Source organism: Neodiprion pinetum, chromosome 1, assembly GCF_021155775.2.
Source record: "Neodiprion pinetum isolate iyNeoPine1 chromosome 1, iyNeoPine1.2, whole genome shotgun sequence".
Lineage (NCBI taxonomy): Eukaryota > Metazoa > Arthropoda > Insecta > Hymenoptera > Diprionidae > Neodiprion > Neodiprion pinetum.
In genome coordinates, this window is record NC_060232.1 from 5587290 (window position 1) to 5607993 (window position 20704).

Here is a 20704-nt window from a genome sequence, read left to right on the forward strand (position 1 = left end):
TGTCCTGAAAAAATTGCAGAAATTGGCCTCTGCCGTTTGCGTCTGCATCAGATTTTGCGGCAGCTCCGCGATAACTTCCCTCGAAGACAAAGTTAGGGTTTTGGTCCCCTGCGCATAACAGCAGCCCGGGACTCGGAAGACTGTGTGTGTAGGTTCACCACGTGTCACACGCCCGCAAAGGGTGAGGGAGGGAGATACGTACGTGCAAAGATACATATCTACAACCCTAGACGACTAGGCCGAGCGCATCGATCGGCTCGCAATGCCGCTTCTCTGCCTCAGATTTCGCCGCAGCTTTGAGCTCCGAGACAAAAAGAATGCTCGCTCTTTCGTCGGCCGCGGGCTCCGAGGAAAGTTGTAAAAACGAAAGGTAGGAGGGGGAGGCGGAGGTGAAGAGAAAAGAGAAAAGAGAAAAGTAAGAAGCAAAAACCAAAACCGAACAACAGAGACAGCGAAGAAGAAAAAACAAGGCGTACTCGCCGCTTACCGGGCAGCTGAATTGGGGGAGGAGGGAGGGTAAGAACTAAGAAGATAGCCGAGGTATACAGAGGCTTGCGGCCATTTGTCAGTCACAATTAATTTTGAGCCCGGCTCCCTCTTTATTCCTTCGTATTTTCCCCGCTACTTTTCCTTCTCGTTGCTCGGTTTGTTTTTATTTTTATTTTTATCTTTCGTTTGTTTTAAAATTTTTTTAACGTTTTTTTTTTCTACCTTTCTCTCCTCCCTAACTTACCCGGGTCCGTTCGCTTGTTTGGTTGTTTGTTTGTTTAGACTCGTTTATACGTTTCCGCACCCTTCTCGTTATACCTCTGAAGAAGATGAGGAGAAAGATTGGCGGAAAAAAAAGGAAATGAAAGAAATTGAACCGGGGTGCGGATGAGAGGGAGGAGAAAGGGGCTCTCGAAGGGTGTTTCTACCCGCTCTCTCCTTGGTCCACTGATATCGAACCGATGGTTTTAAATTTCTCTGCCCTTCAATTCTCGTCTTACCTATTTCCACGACGTATACCGTAACTTGTAGTGTCTGTTTACTTTAGCGAATCACCTTATACTGGAGCTATACTACCGTAACAATCTCGGTTCCACGGTGGCAACGGAAATCGAAATAAAATATCCCGTGAGGTTTGCCTCACTTTCAGAGTCCATTTCCTCAAAATACCCTGCCATTTTTTCACCGATGATACTTAGTATCGTGCCTCGGAAATGATCAAGGCAACTTATAGAAAATGGTGTCGTATAACTGTTCGTTCTACTACGTGAAAGATATCTGTATTAAATTTGTCGTCGATTATTGCTAGTAAAGTTGCAAGAATTTTTCTGACACAACAGCAGAGAAATATTTTTTTCCAATATTTTCCCCGAGTTTTACGAGGATTTAACGAATTCCCTTGAAATTTCACTGATTGTGAGTTTTTTAGAACCCATGAATCCCCTGAAAATTCTCTGAACTCCACCGCGATTCTGTCGCAAAACGAATGAAGGAATCGTACGAAAGTGCGAGTGATGAAAGTTATTCGCCGGTGTAATCTGCGAAAGGAAAGGCGAGAGGTGGCTGATTAAAAAATCGAAGAATACGAATTAGATACGGAGATTTGGATCCACCCGACTTCCATGATCAATCGCGACTGATCCACCGTCCCCTGTATCCGGCACGTGTCAGCGAATCGTGTCGAAGTCACGACTTCCGCGAGTGTAAAGAAGAGGGGGAGAGGGATGAAAGGAAGGCAGAGGAGGGGGAGCTTCTAAAGCTCTGAGAGCAAGAATCTGAGGTATCTTCCTTTTTATCACCGGGTCAGCAAAAATTTTAAGTCGAAAGAGAGGGTCGTTTATGGGCTCGAAGTTGAGAGAGTAAGAGAGAGTGCGGCGAGTCTACAGTCTATGGAAACGAGGGCAAGCTCCTCGCTTGTTGATCAAACGTTGTTTCCCGACGGCTAATTTTTAGGGGAGGAACAAATACGGGGGACAGGGAAAATCGAAATTCACGACACACGGAGATTCTCTTCACCTTATTCGTATGCGCTTGTGGTCGAAAATTTTGGCATAATCCCGAATCCTCGAGAGATTTTTTCCCTCTTTATTGTCTTCCGTAATGGCGTTGTACCCTCTACGTTATCATTTTATTTTGAGGAAACTTATATCTCCATTCGAGATTCTAGTTCGTGTAAAACGGATCCTCCTCGAACGGCAGAAACACAAAAGTCTAGGTTACTTTCGGAACGCAATATTTCTCGCATTTTTTGATATTGCAAATAAAAATAGCTGTCAGATTCTCGATAAGATTTTTTTCAAATTCTCCCAAGTTGTATTTGATTCAACAGTTGAATAATCATCTCGCGATCGAGCTTTAAAGAAATAAGACACTCTGACCTACTCCAAGATTACATAACCCCTAAAATTACTCGGGCGTACAGAGTCCTGTGACTATAAGGATAATTTCGGAGTATTTTCGTCTAATCAAGCTTCCCAAGCGGCCAAAGAAACAAGAAATAAATCATTCAAGTAACGAGAGTGAGCTCGGCTCTATTTTATCCTCCTCACTGTAGGTATAAGAACAAGGGCGTAAGGTTAAAGAAAAATGGGAACGTTAAATATGCACGTATATTCGATCCGCTTTATTCCAATTCGCGTTACTTTACCCCAAATTATTACTTACGCAAAAGGAATAATGTACGCGCTCTCGTAACCGCTTCACTCGATCGTGCGTAGAAAATTAATTTCTATTTCGAAATAATACGCTAGCGTTATATACCGAGCATTATTTTTAGCCCGCAAAGATGACCGTCGATGAACGAAAAATGAAAGAGTAAGAAAGAAAAAGAAAGAGTAAAAAAAAAAAATCCGAACCACGTAGCCCGCAGGAAGGTCGGAGTGTTTTCTCATTTTATTTCTCTTTTAGCTCCATTTTCACAAAGGCAAAGTACCCGCCATCAAATATTAGCTGAAAGTTCGTCGAGGGACTCTGCGAAACGACTGGCTCGCACTTATTTTCTCCTCTTATAATTCTCGTAAAGGGAAAACATTTCCTCTATTACTTTGCCGCTTTCCAGCAAGCGTAACTCGCACGTGGAGCTTCAATGAACCGGAAAGTAAACATTTATATATTATAGGCTACTCGATATTCGATGTTGAATTTTTTAATAGACGGCAGTCGCAAATTAAATATGCCATTATTTTTCGCGTCTAACGATCGGCCGCGTATCAGCCCGCCTGTAAGGATCGTACCTAGAATAATAGAGCCGGGCGTTAAAAATAGGGAAAGATCCAGACATAAAAGTTTGGTCGATAAGCCGGCGTTATGCTTGTTTCTCGCTGTTCTTCTCCCTCTTCCTTGCTCCTCGACGTTTACGCAATTACGGTAGAACAACTGTAATCACGTAACTCGGTTATAATGGCACGATATATACTCGTTATAACGAAACAACCTGTTTGAAATTAGGCTAGGGAAAACGGAGGTCGAATTTATTGTCTCTTACACGAACATACAGCATAATTGAAGTGTAAATTTGAGGATCGGGAGAACATAAAGATGAACAAAATCCTGTACATATTCTCCGAAGAATTTTAGCACTCCGAAAAACTTCATTATCTTCATTAATTAATAGCAAATTTTAGTAAAATGGGTATAGTTAAATTAACGGTTCAAATATTTGAGAAAATGTGATACGAATCACCGTTTAGTCGAAATTCACATTTATTAATGTTACATTTCATGGTTATTGCAACATTGATTCTGTTCATTAAATTTTTTTCGTAAATTAAGGCGGTAACGTCAATCTATACCACCGATTAATCAAATTGTAACCATAATCAAGAAGAGTAGTTTTTATCCTCGGTGACGGTTAAAAAAAAAAAAAACAACAACAACAAATGATCATTTCGCACCCGCGATCAATACATATTTTATGGAAACGGTCAAAGTCTGTATAACAATGACGTCACTCGGAGGCAAAAATTTAGGTAACCCGTTTCCGAAGTCAAGGGTGTCGAGGAGGGTCAAGGCGAGGTAGATTAATCTCGGTTCTATTTCCCCGCCGTCTTATTCTTCGGCCGACATCTCCGCTCCACTTGGCGCGATATTGGGACAATGTGAAAAACGTGAAAACCCGGGCAAGGAGGCGGAGAGAAAATAGACTTACCGCTTGCCGGGGCCTCGCGGTATTATTCGGGAAAATATATTTACGATTGCCGGTATCTCGCCTCCTCGCTCGAAGCGCAAGCCGCGCTTTCGCCTCCCCTCATAGCCAAAAACGAGGGTGCGAGGCTTTCCTGGCACTCGCCCGGCCTACGTGCGGATTCCGCCGAGATAAGAGAGCCGTCAATTCTTAATAGGAAGAGCCGCTGCATGCGGGAAAATCGGGATAAGATACGATCAGGGGGAAAGCTCCTCCTCTTCCGCCGTGCCCCAGCGAATATCCAACGAATTTTCAAAAGGCAACTTTGGGGCGAAGATGCGTCGCAGGCTCGAGGCATTTGGTTGGATCCCCGATGAATACCCGCTCGACACGCAGACACGCACACACACACGCGCGTGTGCGAATGAAGACGAGAAAAAAAAAAGTTTCGCGATTTTACCAAATTTTACGGCGAATACCAAAGCGCGGACTTCTCATTCGATATTCCGTATTGTTAATTTTATCACTTTTTAGTTGAACGAAAATAAAAAATTTCTTCCCTGGTTTCCAGGCTCGTCGGAATAAAACGAATTCGCATTCGTCGATTCGAAGTGTCGAAACGCCGAGAGGTCCGAACCCCGAACGATAACAAACTTGTTGCGATAAATTGTCGAGGACTGAAACTATTCCTGTAGGTTTTGAACCTTCGTACTAACGTCGACCGACATTTAGTCGTATAACGCGACACGCGTAACGGGTCAACCTGAACTTTGCCCCTCGTTCCAATTTTATCTGAACGAAAATCATCCCTCGGCTCTGCTAAATGATCGCCTCGGGACATTTGCTGCGGGGTTGAAATCTTACATCGAACAACATCGGCCGAGAACGCGATCTAGGATAGTGTAATTTTCATCGGTTATACAGCGTGCCGTTTTACTTGTTTTTCTTCTTTTCTTTCGACGGTGTAGGCGAGAGGTAATTTTTGGTAAAAGGTTCGGATAAGAGAACAAATTTCCATTAACTTTTCGCCCGAAGCTGGATGGAAAATATTCAGCAAAATTTACACCGGGCTGTCTGAGATAAAAATACGTGCCTCGCCTCGACTCGACTCGACTCGCCGCCTTGCAGGCCTCTTGGGTTCGTGATAAAAGTTGCGAGACGCAGCTTTGGTGGTTACCAGGGCGAATCTCACCCTCCGATAGTAACCGGGACCACGGCTTAGTCCTGTACCTACACGAGGAAGAAAACCGGGACGAAGTTAAGTCGTGCCGACAGTCTTGCGCGTGTCCTCCACTTTTCGGCGTCGCGGTTGATTTGTCGCCACTTGCGTTCGAAAATTTCACCTAGCATTGAAACGGATGTTAATTTAGTCTTCGCGTTAAAAAAAAATACCAATTTTTGGTACAAGGGTACAACAGAGCAAGAAAACATAACTTGATCAAAACGTATTGTCTATCAGTCTGCCCAATAATTAGTCTACTTATTGTTACTGGCACTCACCGTAGGTGTTGCAACTCTAGTTTATTATATAAATCGAAGAAACGTAAAAAGAATATTTACGATCCGATTATCTTTTTCGCTTCTACGCCCGACAAGCGGGTGAACAAATTTCTCAGGCAAATATCTAACCCCGTGTAGATCCGCAGCCAACCGAATCGGTATTGTCGCCTCTGCTGCGACCCGTTAAGCTCGACGAATTCAATTAACATTCGGATGCTTGGGATGTAAACAACGGGTTGTTTGCAGAGGCTGATTTAAGGCCGTTTAACTTCACTCCGATGCGTCGATCCGACGAACGAGAATCCGCCCTCCCCGTATAAGAAACGGGATTCGGTTGGGAAACAATCGATTTGAAAGCCCGTCCTCCCCTTCGCACCGGCAATATCTTTGGCTTGCAAAAGTTCGAATATATATCGGCACGAGGAAGAGTTTTTCGAACTTCGAGAATACACAAGACGGACTTGAATTTCACAATTTTCAACCCTCGTTCGTGTATTTGCACGATTCAATATCCGCAGCTCGATTTATAATAACTACAACTAAAGTCTGCTGATTTATTTAATCAATTTACGACTGTACGTCCCGAACAAGTAAGAAATAACCGAGACACGAGATATATGCAGAAGATACAGGAGTAGAATTTCGCTCTATTTCATCCCCCCGAAACCTTCGAAATTCGACTTACCGCTTACAGCAGTAACGATCTATGGATCTCTTCTCCCTTCTCGATTACATCTATGATTGAGAGGAGAAATTTTACTCCCGTCTCTTCTCCAGATTCCTCGCAAGTCTCCGTCGTTCGTTACTTTTCGACACGGTACCCAGAACCGCCGTGTATATTCGCAAGATAAATTTCTCGACAAATTCAAACGAGAGTATCTCCGACTCGTCCGAGTGAAAAAAAAAAGCAAGAATGAAACGGCAAAAGGGGGGATTTGTGAAAAAGCAAAATAAGTGAAAATATATAAACAAAGAAAAAGGCAGATCCCGCGAGTCGCAGCATCAACGATTGGTGGTCATGGTAACGCCCTGCCGCGTTCTCTCCTCTCGTTTTGTCCCCCGTCGACCACTCGGCAAGCGTTTCGCCGTTCGGATTCCTCTCACATTCACGCGTATCTGCACCAAGCAAGTGTATTAAACCCGCGCCATTTGCCTGGCTGATCACGAATGGGCATCCGGCCTCGGTCCGCGGTGAAATGTCCCGGCGATTCGGCCGCCCGGCGCAGGCATTATAAGTAATTTGTAGGATTTGCGGAAAAGCGGCTCAATGCCGGCTCCGCGCACGGATATAACAAGTTGCGGGCATTACGGCTGCGACGTGGCTCTGCGGGACGTAGAGACGCTTAAGCAGCTCCATCCGGGGCTTTGCCTCGCCTTTGGCTCGGCTCAGCCTTCCCAGGTTTAAACGCTTAGCATCGGGTGTTACGGAGCCGGCTGCATTCGCCTGTTATAACCTAATTACCCCGCGATAGATGTACGATTGCCCACAATCACCCCCGCCCTCACCCACGAATCACGATCGCTTCCGCGAGGACGGACTTGGTAACCTTACCGTAACGATGCGTCTTTGAGACAAATCGCTACTTCTCATATTCGCGCAGTAAACCGGTACGAACAAAACGTAGTGTTAACCCTGGGACCGAATTTAACGTTCGCGCAAGTAAAATGAAGAATTATTGAAAAAACAGAGACTCCGTGTATGTATTGCGTATTGTTTTACTTTTTTTGCTCCAAGAGTTTTTCCCACATCCTCCGTCGTTTTTTGCTGAAACTAAGATTCGAGTCTATTTCTGAATTGTTAAATTTTGTCTCAGAATTACGGTTCAAAGTTGGCCGGGGTCCAGGTGACCCCGGGCAAGTGATACGGTAGTTTCCACAGGTTTAAATGACCGGGGTTAATTTGAAAAGCCAACTCCTCGAAAGTCATTTTAAAATTGTCAAATACAGATGTTTTTTTTACTCTGTAGTTTCCTTACGCTAACGTTACTAACTTCGGCCTGCTTTGATACCGTCGTCAGCTAATGGAGCTGATTCGTTCACTCTGCACTCTCTGCAGTTACTAATCGCTGTAGACAGATGCTCGCTTTAACACTTTCGGTCAAACAGTTTTCAACTCAATATTTTGGCTTGAATTTCGTTACTACTCGGGGATACTTTCGGTCGCTGATCACGAATCTGAAGTCAGACTTTGATCGTTTCTACATCCAAGGTCGCGCGAATCCGATATGGCGGATGTAAAATCGAAAAAACTATCAACATTCGATTATTCTTACCGAAAATTAGACTTATAGGCATCGGTAGAAACGCACAACGGTCACACAGGGTGAAAATTGATACCCTGCTCCAACAATGAGTTCCCAGAATTGAATATCCAAATACGCGTGTAACGTTTGGGGTGAAATTCCCCCAAAAAGACCTGTTAGGGTTGTGTAATAGTCGTACGAATTAACACGGATCATTCGAAGTCGTAAATAAACTGTGACAAGGGTAGGGAATTGAAATCTTTTCGATGGTACGCGGAGCATCCGACTGTTGCAGAGGACGAAAGGGTTAACGCCAGACGACTTGGTACACCCTGCACGCTGCGGAGTGAACGAACGTCTAATGGCGTGATTCCAGGATCTCTTGCGAACTCGGCTCGCGTCGTTATCGTCGCAACTCGTAATCCGAACACGCGTGATCGTCTCATCTCGAAGAGCGATGCGTAGTGAGAGAGTTCTGGACTTTTTGCCGGAGGTCGCCGATGGGTGTAATTGGATGCCGAAGGAGTAAACCGGGGTGGTTATAGGTTTTTAAACGATACGTTGAATGGGAAGGAGAAGGTTTCTTCATCCGTGAGAACGAATTACGAGTATTATTTATTTCTCTACGACGGCGACTTAACGACGATGCATTCGTTATCCGTAGGAATTTAATTATATACCGTTCAACCATGTGAACAGATTTCTTACGATATATTACTTACCTAGCCGACTTGTCGACCGATCGACGATCGTTCCTTCAGCTTTGATACGGTCCAGGTGCCATGCGATCCGTTACACGGTCAGCTGTCAAGAAATACGTGGAATGAATTAACATTAATCTACAACGCCGATTAGATGTTACAAATCCACGTCTCGCAATCTAGTTCAGGCTAAAAGCACGTCCCACCGAACGATTCAATCGTTTCGGAATGAATTGAAACTGTCGTTCGTAGAGTCGGAAGGCTCCGATACTCCTAACGAATTTATTTATGTGAGAGAATATTTTACGGTCCGACCTTCAGAAAATCTGTTTTCACCGAGCACGAATACATTTTATATCACAAGTACTAGGGCGCGTCTAAATTTTTTACTACTCTTATATCGCCAACTAATCACGATTTTTCATCCGGTTTGTTTCAGGGGAGCTTTTTCCGTGGTCCGACGATGCGTCCAGAAAAGTTCGGGTCTCGAGTTCGCGGCGAAGATCATCAACACCAAAAAGCTCTCGGCCAGAGGTAAGATGTAATTCGAACGAATCATTTTTCTCGCATTTCTCTCTCTCTCTCTTTCTTTCTCGATCGTTTTGGTGTATATATTGAATATAGCAGCCTGCGGTGCAAATTGACTCGAAGGAGACAGTAATCGATTGCAGGCGGTAAGGGATTGTCTGCAGCCGGGAATTCGACGATTTGTCAGTTTCCTAAAATCTACAGGTTGTCGGCGTATCCCGAGACCTTTGATAATACACCGTCGGAAGTGTATTACACAAGAGAAGTATCGCATCCAAAGTCGGGCCATAAATTTCGACCAATTCTTTCCCGCTGTCACCCTCTGGGTATATATAGTCATACGAAGAAAGAGAACCCCTCCCAATCAACCCTTGTTCGCGCCGTGTGCAGGAATCTATATTAAAAACGTATTCGCGACAACTCGAGCAGCGCCAAGAGGAAGAAGAAGAAGAAGAAAAAGAAGAATAAGAAAACGAAGAAGCTCGAGGATCTACAAAGTTAATTTCCTCGGTTGATGATGTTTAAAAAATGTAATGAAAAAAAAACAAAAGAAAAGAAAAAACATAAATACCGGCCTTGTACAACTAGTGCGAGGAACGGAAGTAGAATACAATTTGACTAATGGCCAGATTTTCCTTTGTACGCCGTTTCGCCGGTGTTGCGACTCTGTGTAGATGTTACTTTGATAGCTGGAAATTAACGGACCTCCGTCACGTGACTGTAAATATTCCTATTCTTATATTCACAGCCTCGTTTGAACCGGGTTATAAGAAATACCCGACGACGTTCCATTTACTCATTCATACATCAGCGGTTCATTTTTATTCGTTATCAAGTTCGTTTTTTTTTTTTTTTTGTTTTGTTCGCCTCCCGATGGAACTTCTTTATCGCTACGTAACGAGTCGCGGTGCAGGTAATTTCGACGGTTTGAATTATTCATTCGACTGATGGAATCTGGTGAAATTTCAACGATGGGCCTTCCGGAGTAAGCATTCATCGTAGCATAAATTTTTAAATGATTCGAGGTAAATAAACGTTTCACCTCGTCCAGCTGGAATAATTTTACGGAAATGAATGAATAGACGCATTTATCGTTGATTGGCACGGATGCCGGCTCGGCTATATAAAATTTCCACCGACCAAAGTGATTGTAAACGAAGCCAGATGAAGGCTAATCCAATGAATAGAAATACGGTGTGTAAACTCATCCGATAAACGATATTACGTTACAATTAATTAAGTTAGGACGCAGTTGGGTTCCGTTCCGTACGATGTCTTCGACAGAGTCCGTTCTATACCCATAATGTATAGCCTGTATACGGAGGAGAAATTATGCCTCTTTTTATTTTCCATTCGTCAAAATTTTTCCCAAACAAATAACTTCGAGTTTCACTTGGGTAGTCAGAAACACGAGAAGAAACTTTGACGAGGCAAGAATCGTCGAACTTTTCCCGGCGCGGCGGCCGGTATCAAATTTCGTGAAAAGGCAGTTTTTCCCTCAAAGTTAAGTTATATACGCAGACCTCCTGCTCCTGCTTCTCATAGTATAATGCACATATGTATAATGCATGTACATACATTATCCACACATCGATACGATGTGTTATATTCGAAAGGTTTACTTTACCACTTTCTCAGATTGTTATTATTGCTGTTATTGTTATTATTATTATTATTATTATTATTATTGCCCTTTCCATCGCTCGAGTTTGCCGCAAAAACTTGCCAAACTTCAGTTTACACACTCCCTCGAATCGTAACATAATTACTACAGCCACGCAACTTCGCCGACCTGTAAACCAAGAGTTTATCAAATTTTCTCTCAGCTGCGCGTCACAACTTTAGTTTATCATACGCACTTTGATACAAGCTTTGGAATTGGTCGTCTATTCCACGCTCCACTTGTCTTTCTCGTTATGAATTTTACCCCTCGTTAAATTTATCGGGTAAGCGACGAAGAAGCCCTTCTCAGATGGTTGATCGATACGGATCGCGACCAACCGATCCTACCAAGTTATGACCATCGGGCAGTAATATTTCTTGACTCGCCTCGGCTCGCCTTTGGCCCAATTCGCTAAATTTTATCCCTAGATTTCTCACACTGTGCGGAAGGTTCAGTCGTCGAGTCCATTAAGATTATTTCACCCCGAGACGGGACGGCTTCCGGACCGTGTGTACGGATCCATAGGTGTTCGCCAATGTGAGATTCGGCATGGTGGAAGAAGGAGAAGGAAAAAGAAAGATCGAGGAGGAAATAAGCTCGTAACGCTGGAGGATTGATTAGTAAACGTAGCAGCCTGGCCAAGCTTGAGCTTGAGCGATGCCGTGTCGTTTTGCTTTAATAGCCCCCTTATCCCCCCCCTGCGCCTCTCTTCTTTTCACCGGATCGATGCAGCCAACGATCGCAAGAATTATACTGGTAATCCTGAAATATTAAACGAGGTCACCGTGCTCGCGGAGAACACGCCATAAAAATTAACCGAGTTCCTCGTTCACCCGAACGGTATCCGGGATATACAGACCCAAGTGCCGTTGCCTTTTTCGAACGCTATTTCAGAGTGCACGGGGTTGGGGAAAAAAACGCTTAATCAAAGCTGACGAATTTCAGGAATTTGAACAAGCTCATCCCCGCGGAGAGGTGGAGGAATTCGGCGGATATGACGGGGAAAAATTGAATTCCGACTCGCGTGGTTTCATCTACGTAATCTGTAATTGGAAATTATAGCGAGATGGTTCTGCAATCGTCTAACGAGATGCCGAAAGAAACGTTTGAAAATACACGAATGTTTTCGTGGCAGTTTCCGCGGACTCGACGTCGATGCGTGAAATGAATAAACGTGAGAAACGCAGGAAGAGAAGATGAGCCGACGAGAATCGGCAGTGGCAGATGGGCCGGATGGTGGTGACTTTGTCATTTCGCCCGGCGCATGCCGATCCTAACCTTAGCCAACTCGAGCTGTTGTCGGAGGAGAATCCAAGCGAGTCGATCTCTTCCTTGTCTCGTTCCGGTAAAAGAAATTCCGGTCTGTCATGCGACCGCGTTGCGTGTCTCTCGTCGGTCGCCGCGTGTCGACAAATTTAGCCTCCGGGTCACGTACGTGCGTACATAGCAGCTGGGAAGAGTTTGGTTCCACAGTCGGGGTCCGAGACGCGCGAGTGCGGGCGGAAGAAAATTGGAAAAACGAATTTAACGATTTGTTGCACCATTTATCGAGGCGACGAGATGAAGAGACTTTGAGAAACCGTGCTTCGACGTATTTTCGATCAGCGCTGATACGCCGGTGTTGAAATTCGTGAGAAAATGCGATCGCCACTCTGCCGGGAACATTATATAATCGCCGGCTTAATTATCGTGAGCATGTCGAACTCGGGGACGCTTTCCGAGCGATGCTTTGCGACAATTTTTCTACCGCGTTATATCGAAGAACTTTCGGGTTGCCATAGCGGCGAAACCACCCGGCTTCGTTTCGGGATCGCGTTATTACATTAACGACCCTACAACGAAAAGCGTTCATTCGTAACCCAACTCCTCGCAAACTCCGGCTGAGTATGCTTTCAGAGGAAATTATTAGCTCTGGATGAGAGGGAAAAGGTCAGAGGTGACGTTACGTGTCCTGCGTATATATACATACATATATATATATATATGTATGTATATTTATGTCTGACATCGGCCCCCCGAAACAGCTCTTTTATATAATATTGTACACATTATAAATATACAAACCTAATAACACACGTGTTGTACAAAGTTTTTTCGATACCAAACATGCCGCGGAATAATTTCTCTCACGATTTTTCATCTCACGCTGTGTTTAGCTTCATCAATTTTATCATCGATTTATTTAATGGGATTTTTCACATCAACATTTTTCCAGAAAATACAAAAAAAATAAAAAAAATTCTTTCAGTATCGCATCAATGGGAGTGATGCACGAAAACGAATGACTATCCGAACAAAACAAATAAAAAAATTGCCCGAGAAAAGAATAAAAAAAAATAACTAGAGAAATTTTTCAGATTGATCAGTTTTCTAATGTAACTTGTATATTACATTCACCTGTTGAAAATGTTTTTTAGTTGTATACAGTAACAGTCTATATTGTGTAAGCCACTCTCGTTACCGCAGTGACGGAGATGGAATTTTTTTTTAATTTTATATAGTATATATATATATATTTTTTTTTAAAGAACAAAAAATCTCATACCACTTTTCATTTCGTCGGTAAATGTTTGCCTTCGATTACAACTCGCTAACGGTTGGAAAACGAAAATCCGACAAAAATTCACGAGAATATTTTAACGGGATTAGGTAGCAGCGTTGAAAAAAAAAAATTTGCTAATTGAAACAGAGACGGCGGTGATGATTTTTGATTCGTCTATCTGACGTGGAAAAGCCCGTTATATCTATCATGCGATTTTGCAAAAGATGTAAATTTATTTCATACCGTAGAGTATTCGACCTGTTATCCAAATTGAAAAAGGGATTAAAAAGGGAAAATAATGGAATAAACTGAAACCGGAGCAAAATTCAGGCCGCAGAGGGATGAGGGTAAAAAATATCGGCGCTGACCGAAAATAAATATCGCATTGATTAATATTCGAACAAATTATTCTCCGCGAGTGTTTCAAAGCATCAGGGTGCAGGGTGCAGGGGTGGTCGAAGGCGGCAAAAAACGACGTCGGCGTCGGCGTCGGCCTTGCCCCAGTGCCCTCTCGACCCGACGCCGCCCCAACCACCCGACCACCCGACCACCACTATCGTATTCAAACTACGCAGGCCGGAGAATATACGTATCCAGCAAACTCCGTACGGCATGCGCATGCATACATGCATAAAGGAGCGGTCTCCAAAAGGCCCGAATAACGATCTGGAGCGTTGCCTGCATTGGTAAACCACGCCGCACGTTTATCCGCAGTTCAATTAGAACGGAAATAAAGTCCATTTACGAACTTCCAACGGCCACCCGGTATCGACAGGTCGGTTTCACCTTGTACCTTACACACTTGCGGGACGTTATTTTTATTCTTTTTGCGAGGATATAGCGGAGGTGAATCCATTATCGAATACACGTTGATTGATCCGTGCAGCAGTCGGCGTAAGCAAAGCTTTCAAACGAACCGCTGATTGCGCTGTTGATCCGCAACTTTGAAGAGAGAGAGAGAGGGAGAGAGAGAGAGATCTTGGAAAACGACCAATTTGTGAAAGCAAAGGTCGCCCGCACGGAATAACTCGCAGAAATTTTCGAGTAACCACCTTGATAACTCACCGAGAGGAACGACGAGATGCCAAGAATTTAGGAACCCTGTATAAATATGTCGCTTTAGCGAAAGTCTCGATCGCTTTATGCGTATTATGTGAATGATTGAGAGTAAAGACGCGAGGGAGTGAATTTCTTTTTATTTTTATGGAACATCGTGTACCGTTCGTACGTGTATGAGATGAACGAGATTACGTAAAATCTGACATTTGCTAAAGTATAAGGTATGCCGATCGGAAAATTCTCTTGAAAAAATCTCTCGAATTCTCCGAATACCTTACTTCGCTGAGTAAGTAAATAAAAAATATCACGTTTCTGTTTCTGGAAGTCGGCCGTCTACGCAGAAGTCTCTCGAGTGTGCGTTTTAGCTTTGCAGAACGATGTTTCGATGAAAATATACGCACACATATTGCCATTGTCGCGTCTCGAGCACGAGAAGTATAATATTTGTCGTGTACACCTGCTGTATACGCAGGTTATATTATGTATATAGGTATAAAAAGACGGCGGGAAATACAGACAATATAGCTGTATGAAAATGACGAAGAGGTAAAAAGAAGAGAAACGGAATGATAATAATGATATGCTTTACCTCGGATACGACATAGAGAGATAGAGAGAGAAGAGAATTTGCTACAAAGAACACTGTACAGCTCGGGAGGAGCTGCGACACAAGATATTTGTACACAATGGAACGAGACGAGGAAAAAAGAAGACGAGAATCTAGGTAAGGCATAAATTTCACGGAGCTAAAACCGACGGAGAAACGCTGGGTTCGCCACTCTCGGTGCCTTGGATGATCCTGCAGGTTGTCGCTGGGCACTGACCCGGCAAATGGTTCTCCCCGTTGAGCCACGGGATGAAAAAGAAGAAGAGAGAGAGAGAGAGAAAAAACACATACTTTGACAATTAATGTTGCGGAAGAATGCGCACAGCTTTGCAGGGATCAAACGTCCTTTGCACCCTATCCCTCCCTGGTACGAAGGAGCAGATCGTTAGATCGTTCCGATGATAATTTTCATAAACGCGTGAGAAAATTGGCCGCGGAATACAGGCCGTGAAAGTTTGATTACGATGCGGCGTTTCGAGAGGCTTTAGAGTTTTTATTACCGGGTCACGGGCGGTTGGAAACGCGTCGTTGAGCTTTAACGTCCCGTTGGAACCGATCGACGGATCGATTCCTGAGGAGCCAGAGATCGGATGTTGGATCCTGTGTATGGGAAAGGTGAAAGGGATGAAACGGAAATTGAGATGGTAAATGAAGTGGAGATTGAAGTGGAAGCGTAAGATTCTCCGAGGAAGAAACACGGGAACGCTTAGTACCGGGACTGCGGGGGCAAAAAGCGCTTCCATCGAACCTCGTTAGTTATACCGCTGCAAACCCGATTCCTTCTTCTTCTTCGTCTTCGTCTTCTTCTTTTTGCCGCTACCTTCGGAGTAAGACGAGACCTCGACAAAGCCCTCCTGATTGTCAATTTGCACAAGTTGAATTACAACGCGACTTATTTGCTCTGCGGAATTAATTTTTAGCCGTTTTACCTGTGAAGCGTGAAAAATAATCAGCCCTCTCTCGTTCGTCAAAATTGTTCGCTTCGACTGCCGAGAAGAGTCGTTTCGACAGGGGAAATAATAGTAATATAAAAAGACGTCTCGTATGTTTCAGATTTTCAAAAACTTGAACGAGAAGCCCGGATATGCAGAAAACTACAGCATCCAAATATCGGTAAGTCTGACGATCAGCAACTAGTGCAATAATTCTAATAATTCTATACAATCCTAAGTCCACCTGTTTCTCTTTCTTGTTCGGGCCGGAATTAAACGCGTTTTACGGATATTGCTTACGGTTATAGGTCCGTGCAGCTTAAAGACGGTACAGTAAAATGTTTGCCGTGAAAGGTAGCGACAAGAATCGAGCGATTATGGAAATGCGTTACTTCTGTATATCTTGTTCTACAGGCATGTATTTTATAAGCCATTGGACAAGTCTTTGGGTCTTCGTTCGGGGAGACGGGAAACGATTAGAGAGAAATGATAATTCTATTGCCAAGCCTGATTCTGAAAGACACGAGGACTGGCGATCGATCGAGACCGATGGAACGCGTCGACTCTGACATACGTATACGCATACATGCATACATACAGCAGCTTACGAATCGGGAATACATCGACGGTCAGAGAGCGGCGTCGTCGTCGATCAGCGGTAAATCAGATAGGGGGCTGGTCTTGATCAATAAAAATGTCGAAACTCGTCGGTTGCCACTTTATTGTGATCTTGTCAGCGTGCAGCGTTGTGTTACTTGGTATAACACGCGTCTTCTATCCGCGGCTTGTTAGCGTTATATACGAGTGTATATACCGAGACTGACAACCGACATCGCCAAATTGGACAGAGTCACGGTTAGCCAGGATTTGCCGAGGGAATCAATGAGCATCCTACTATATTTTCACCTCCATTCACCGACGAGGACGAGAGATACCGATGGGGGAAGAAAGACGAAGAGAGGGAAGAACAAATTCGCCACGTTTCTTACACGATTCTCGTTATAACTCACGGGCAATCGACACTCTCGACACATACACCTACATACGTATGTTACACTTGTAGCGAAATTGCAACCTGATGCGACTGTTTTTTTTCTTTTTTCTTCTTTCACAAGCAACGCTGAAAGTTTTACAAGTTGTTTGCACGCTCTTGCGATATTTTTCGACGTTCATTATTTGAGTATAGGTCATGATAGTATACGTAGCTAATATTTACGTACAGTTGGGACGTTTACTTGTGTTTAGCAAAGAAAAGGAATCGTCTCGGTTTACAAAAGGATGTGATAGAACATCATGAGCTTGCGTAAGGTTGTCGGAGTTAACACGGTCTGCGGTTAAGACCGGAGAAACGGGGACGGAAAGAGCTGACGAGAAAGATCATTTGGGGGCAATGCGAAACTTGATATTACTTTCGGTTAGTTAGAGACAAAGTTTGCTTCGACTAAGCCGGCTTCATCTTTGGTGGAAGGCTTTCGAACAAGATCGCATTCGAGGAAAATCTTCGGACGAAGGTTTATCATCAACGAATATAAGAAGAAGGGTAATTATCTCCGTATCATAAGGAGTAAACGGAAGCAAATATTTTTTTTTTGAACACTGTTTTGGTCTACGAATTTTATTGTTCGCTTCACTTTCCACTTTGGGTTCTATTGTAACGTCACGTACGAAAGTATCATTGATGCGGGTTGGATCTAACGAAGCATCATCTTCGCAAATAATCACTTGGCAACGTGTGAAAGTAATGTGATGTAAACGTAATCGTAAGTATAAATTGTTGGAAAGAGATTTTTTTTTTTTTGGTTTTTTTTATGTCAAACTTCAGAATAACCACGGAAATGAAGCGGCTCGTATACGAACGACGGACAAAAGGCGGGAGGCAAATCGTAGAGTACAAAGCACGAGGCAGAGAAGAAGCTCCGCGTGAAAATACGTATTGTACGTGCATAATAATAATATACGTGCTTTGAACCGCGGCTGTGGACACGTGACGGGATTTTGTAGGAAAATAGAAAAGGGTGGAAGAGAAAGGGCAAAGAAAAGGAAAAACAAAAAGACTAACCGAAAAACAAAGCACTCGGAAACATCTGTTGCAGCGGGTGTCATCCACCCCCTTGACAGCCACCCTCTGCATGGTTGTATGCCGCTGCGTTTCATGAAAAACGTCATTATCCAAGCTTTCTTGACTTAGCACCTGTGGCGAAATACGTTTAATCGAGTGGCTAAACTACAAGCCACTGAAAACCATTATTGCATCGATGAATAAAATTTCGATCAAATATATTCGCGTCCTGCTTATTTTTTTTATTCCGACGACCGTGTTCCAAAGGCAATACCTAAACTTTTCAAGTTCACTTTGACCTCTGCTGTTTGCTCCGGCGTCTTTCACGAGAAGATGGAATTTCTTACGTCAGGGTAAATTGATATATGGTAAGTTACGTCGGAACTGTTTACCCGGAACTTTTTCTTTATGGGTAGTATAGATAATGCCGACGTCAAATATCAGACGATAACGAGAAAAATTCTTCCCATCAGGCTTTCGTAACTAAACAAGATGCGAAAACTTCGTAAGAAACGACTGACTCCCTTTGATGTGATTTCCATGATACCCGATGGCCCAGAGTTACATATCTGAATTTCGAAAGAAGACGACGCACTCTCTCTCTAAATTTTTCAGAGAATCATAGAATTATCGTAACGCAACGAGAAATATCGAGCTTTGAAGCTGCGGGTACGATTCGCCACGTGTGCAGGGTCAGGAGCTTTTCACTTTTACGCCTCTGGGATAGCTAGGATGGAATTACGCGCAAGCTCAAGGAATGCGTAGGCATCTCCGGTAACGGAGCGTTGCTTTTCGCTTCTTGTCTTACCTCCCCCCCCGAGATGGGGATTTCGCAAAAGTATTGCGTGTTTCCTGGCATTTCTATGAGATACGGATACCCCGTTTCTCCCCATGAGTTCCTCGGTGTAAGCTGAACGGCTCGAAGTTTCCAGGAATCTGGGCTATTAATATAAGCCCACATTTCCTCCCAGCTACCGCCAACACGCGTCCCCTCCGTTCATCCGCATGAGAATCGTCACGTGTTTTTCAGGGTAGTTTCACCCCGTCGAGTTTTACCCAGGCGGTGACGCAACATCCCCGAGAATTTCAGTCTCGCATCGCGTAACACCGGATGTTGTTAGCTCCGCTTCGTTGGAAATGTGCGATTTACAATTCCTACTTTATACATACAAGCACTAAATGATTTACTTTTTATTCGTGTAAATTCGTCAGTTGACGCATTTTCCGCGTCAATAAGTTGACTCGCGCAGTTTATTTTCCATTTTCAAGCGTTGGATTAATAACAGCTGTTCATATTAAATCGAGGTCAACTGACGATCAGACATGTCACTTCTTTCGATCGTAATAATCGCTCCACGTCGCCCGCGATCCACGCCCGCATCTTCACGGATGATTCGAGGCGTGAAATAAGTCAAGACACTTTCAGTCAACGTGGTATAACGTAGTTTTTCCCCCTCCTTCCGTCTTATTCTTTCGCACCTTGACACAAACACGTATCCTATCCTATGAAAAGCCGAAACATCAGGGCTATGCCTCTGAGGAGCGTAATAAAGAAACCAGAAATGTCACGTCGAGGCCATTAATCTGCCGTTTACGTTTACGTTGCATCGTCGAACTTCTCTCGAAAGTGCGGCTCAAGTGCGACGAATGATGTTTGTAACACCACCGAGATAAGAAAACCGCTATGCACGAACTCGACCTTGATTATTGATTTTTTTTATCCGCCTGCACGCGCTGGTTTCGGTTACGTTTGATCGTCGACTCGTATCGAGTACGAACCTTGATCTTGAACATGTTGTCGCGAGGTGAAAATCTGTCGCCCCCTTTTTAGAAGCTTCAAGCGCACGGGTAACCCGTGATTTTTACGGGACTTGGGGTATAATATTCGTCGAAGATGGTTCGCACAGCAGGTGAATCCGACACAATGAGAAACGATAATGGGATAAGCGAGAATGTTGGAAGGGTCTTCCCACACCGCCTTTTGAAATTCGTCGGATATAAGCTCCGCGGCAAATCAACAAAATCCGCAAAAAGAGACGAAGGTAGTGGAAGACGGCGAAGGGTGTGAAGTGTGAGGAGGATGTAGGTGGAAAAGTGATCCCGCGGAATTCATCCGTGCCGAAAGTGGATTTTCCTGAAATCCAGGCGAGCCTCTTCGCCACCCCCACCCCTGTCCCAGCTATCCCTAACCCTATTCCCTATTCCCTCGGGGAATTCTATTCAGACGATTCCGTTGGTCAATTTCATAACGGGACCAAAGTTCGACTGGGTATACGAACCAGCCTCTCCTAGTCATGAGTAAACGGCGCCGCAAGTTGGTGCAGTTGGTGTATGTGTTGGTACGTAAGATCGGGTCCATGTATTATACATAGGCGTTTACATGGGAGCTGTATCCTCGATACAAAAGGAAAATGCCAGGGCTGTGTAACAACGAAGACGACGACAAGGCGTCTCGACGCCGCTGTGTAAGGTGAACGAGATTATCAGCCGGGCAAAGAGTTCCGGGTTTAATCAATTTTAACGCTACATCTTTGTCAATATTGTGTAGGTATACTGCCAGCGATCATCATCAATCGTTTTCACCAGCACTGGTATATAAACAGTTATTTTTACAGGCCGGGTTTTCCACGCGATTCTCGTCACATAAGAAATACTTTTTTGCGAAATTTTTTATCCCTCTTGTGCCTTTCCTACCCTTCCCTTCCTTCCACTTCTGAAATCCATCAGTTTGATAATGATGAAACCTTCACCGCGCGAAG

At 44.0% G+C, this 20704-nt stretch overlaps 2 protein-coding genes across 21 annotated transcripts in view; one reads left to right on the forward strand and one right to left on the reverse strand.

Moving 5' to 3' along the window:
* The window catches only part of LOC124215816 (uncharacterized), a 112955-nt gene that overhangs the window by 65545 nt on the left and 26706 nt on the right, over window positions 1-20704 (reverse strand). For 2 of the 3 annotated variants that reach the window (XM_069136766.1, XM_069136767.1), the window contains exon 3: window positions 8577-8658. The exons of the other annotated variant lie outside the window; for it this stretch is intronic. In XM_069136766.1, coding sequence (XP_068992867.1) covers window positions 8647-8658 — 12 coding nt within the window. In that variant the 3' untranslated portion in view covers window positions 8577-8646. The remainder of the gene's footprint in view (window positions 1-8576; window positions 8659-20704) is intronic. 3 annotated transcript variants of the gene reach the window in all.
* CaMKII (Calcium/calmodulin-dependent protein kinase II) overlaps window positions 1-20704 on the forward strand; it is a 108374-nt gene that overhangs the window by 36992 nt on the left and 50678 nt on the right. For all 18 annotated transcript variants that reach the window (XM_046619511.2, XM_069136734.1, XM_069136736.1 and 15 more), the window contains exons 2-3: window positions 8995-9089; window positions 16008-16067. In XM_046619511.2, the coding sequence (XP_046475467.1) occupies window positions 8995-9089; window positions 16008-16067 (155 nt within the window). The remainder of the gene's footprint in view (window positions 1-8994; window positions 9090-16007; window positions 16068-20704) is intronic.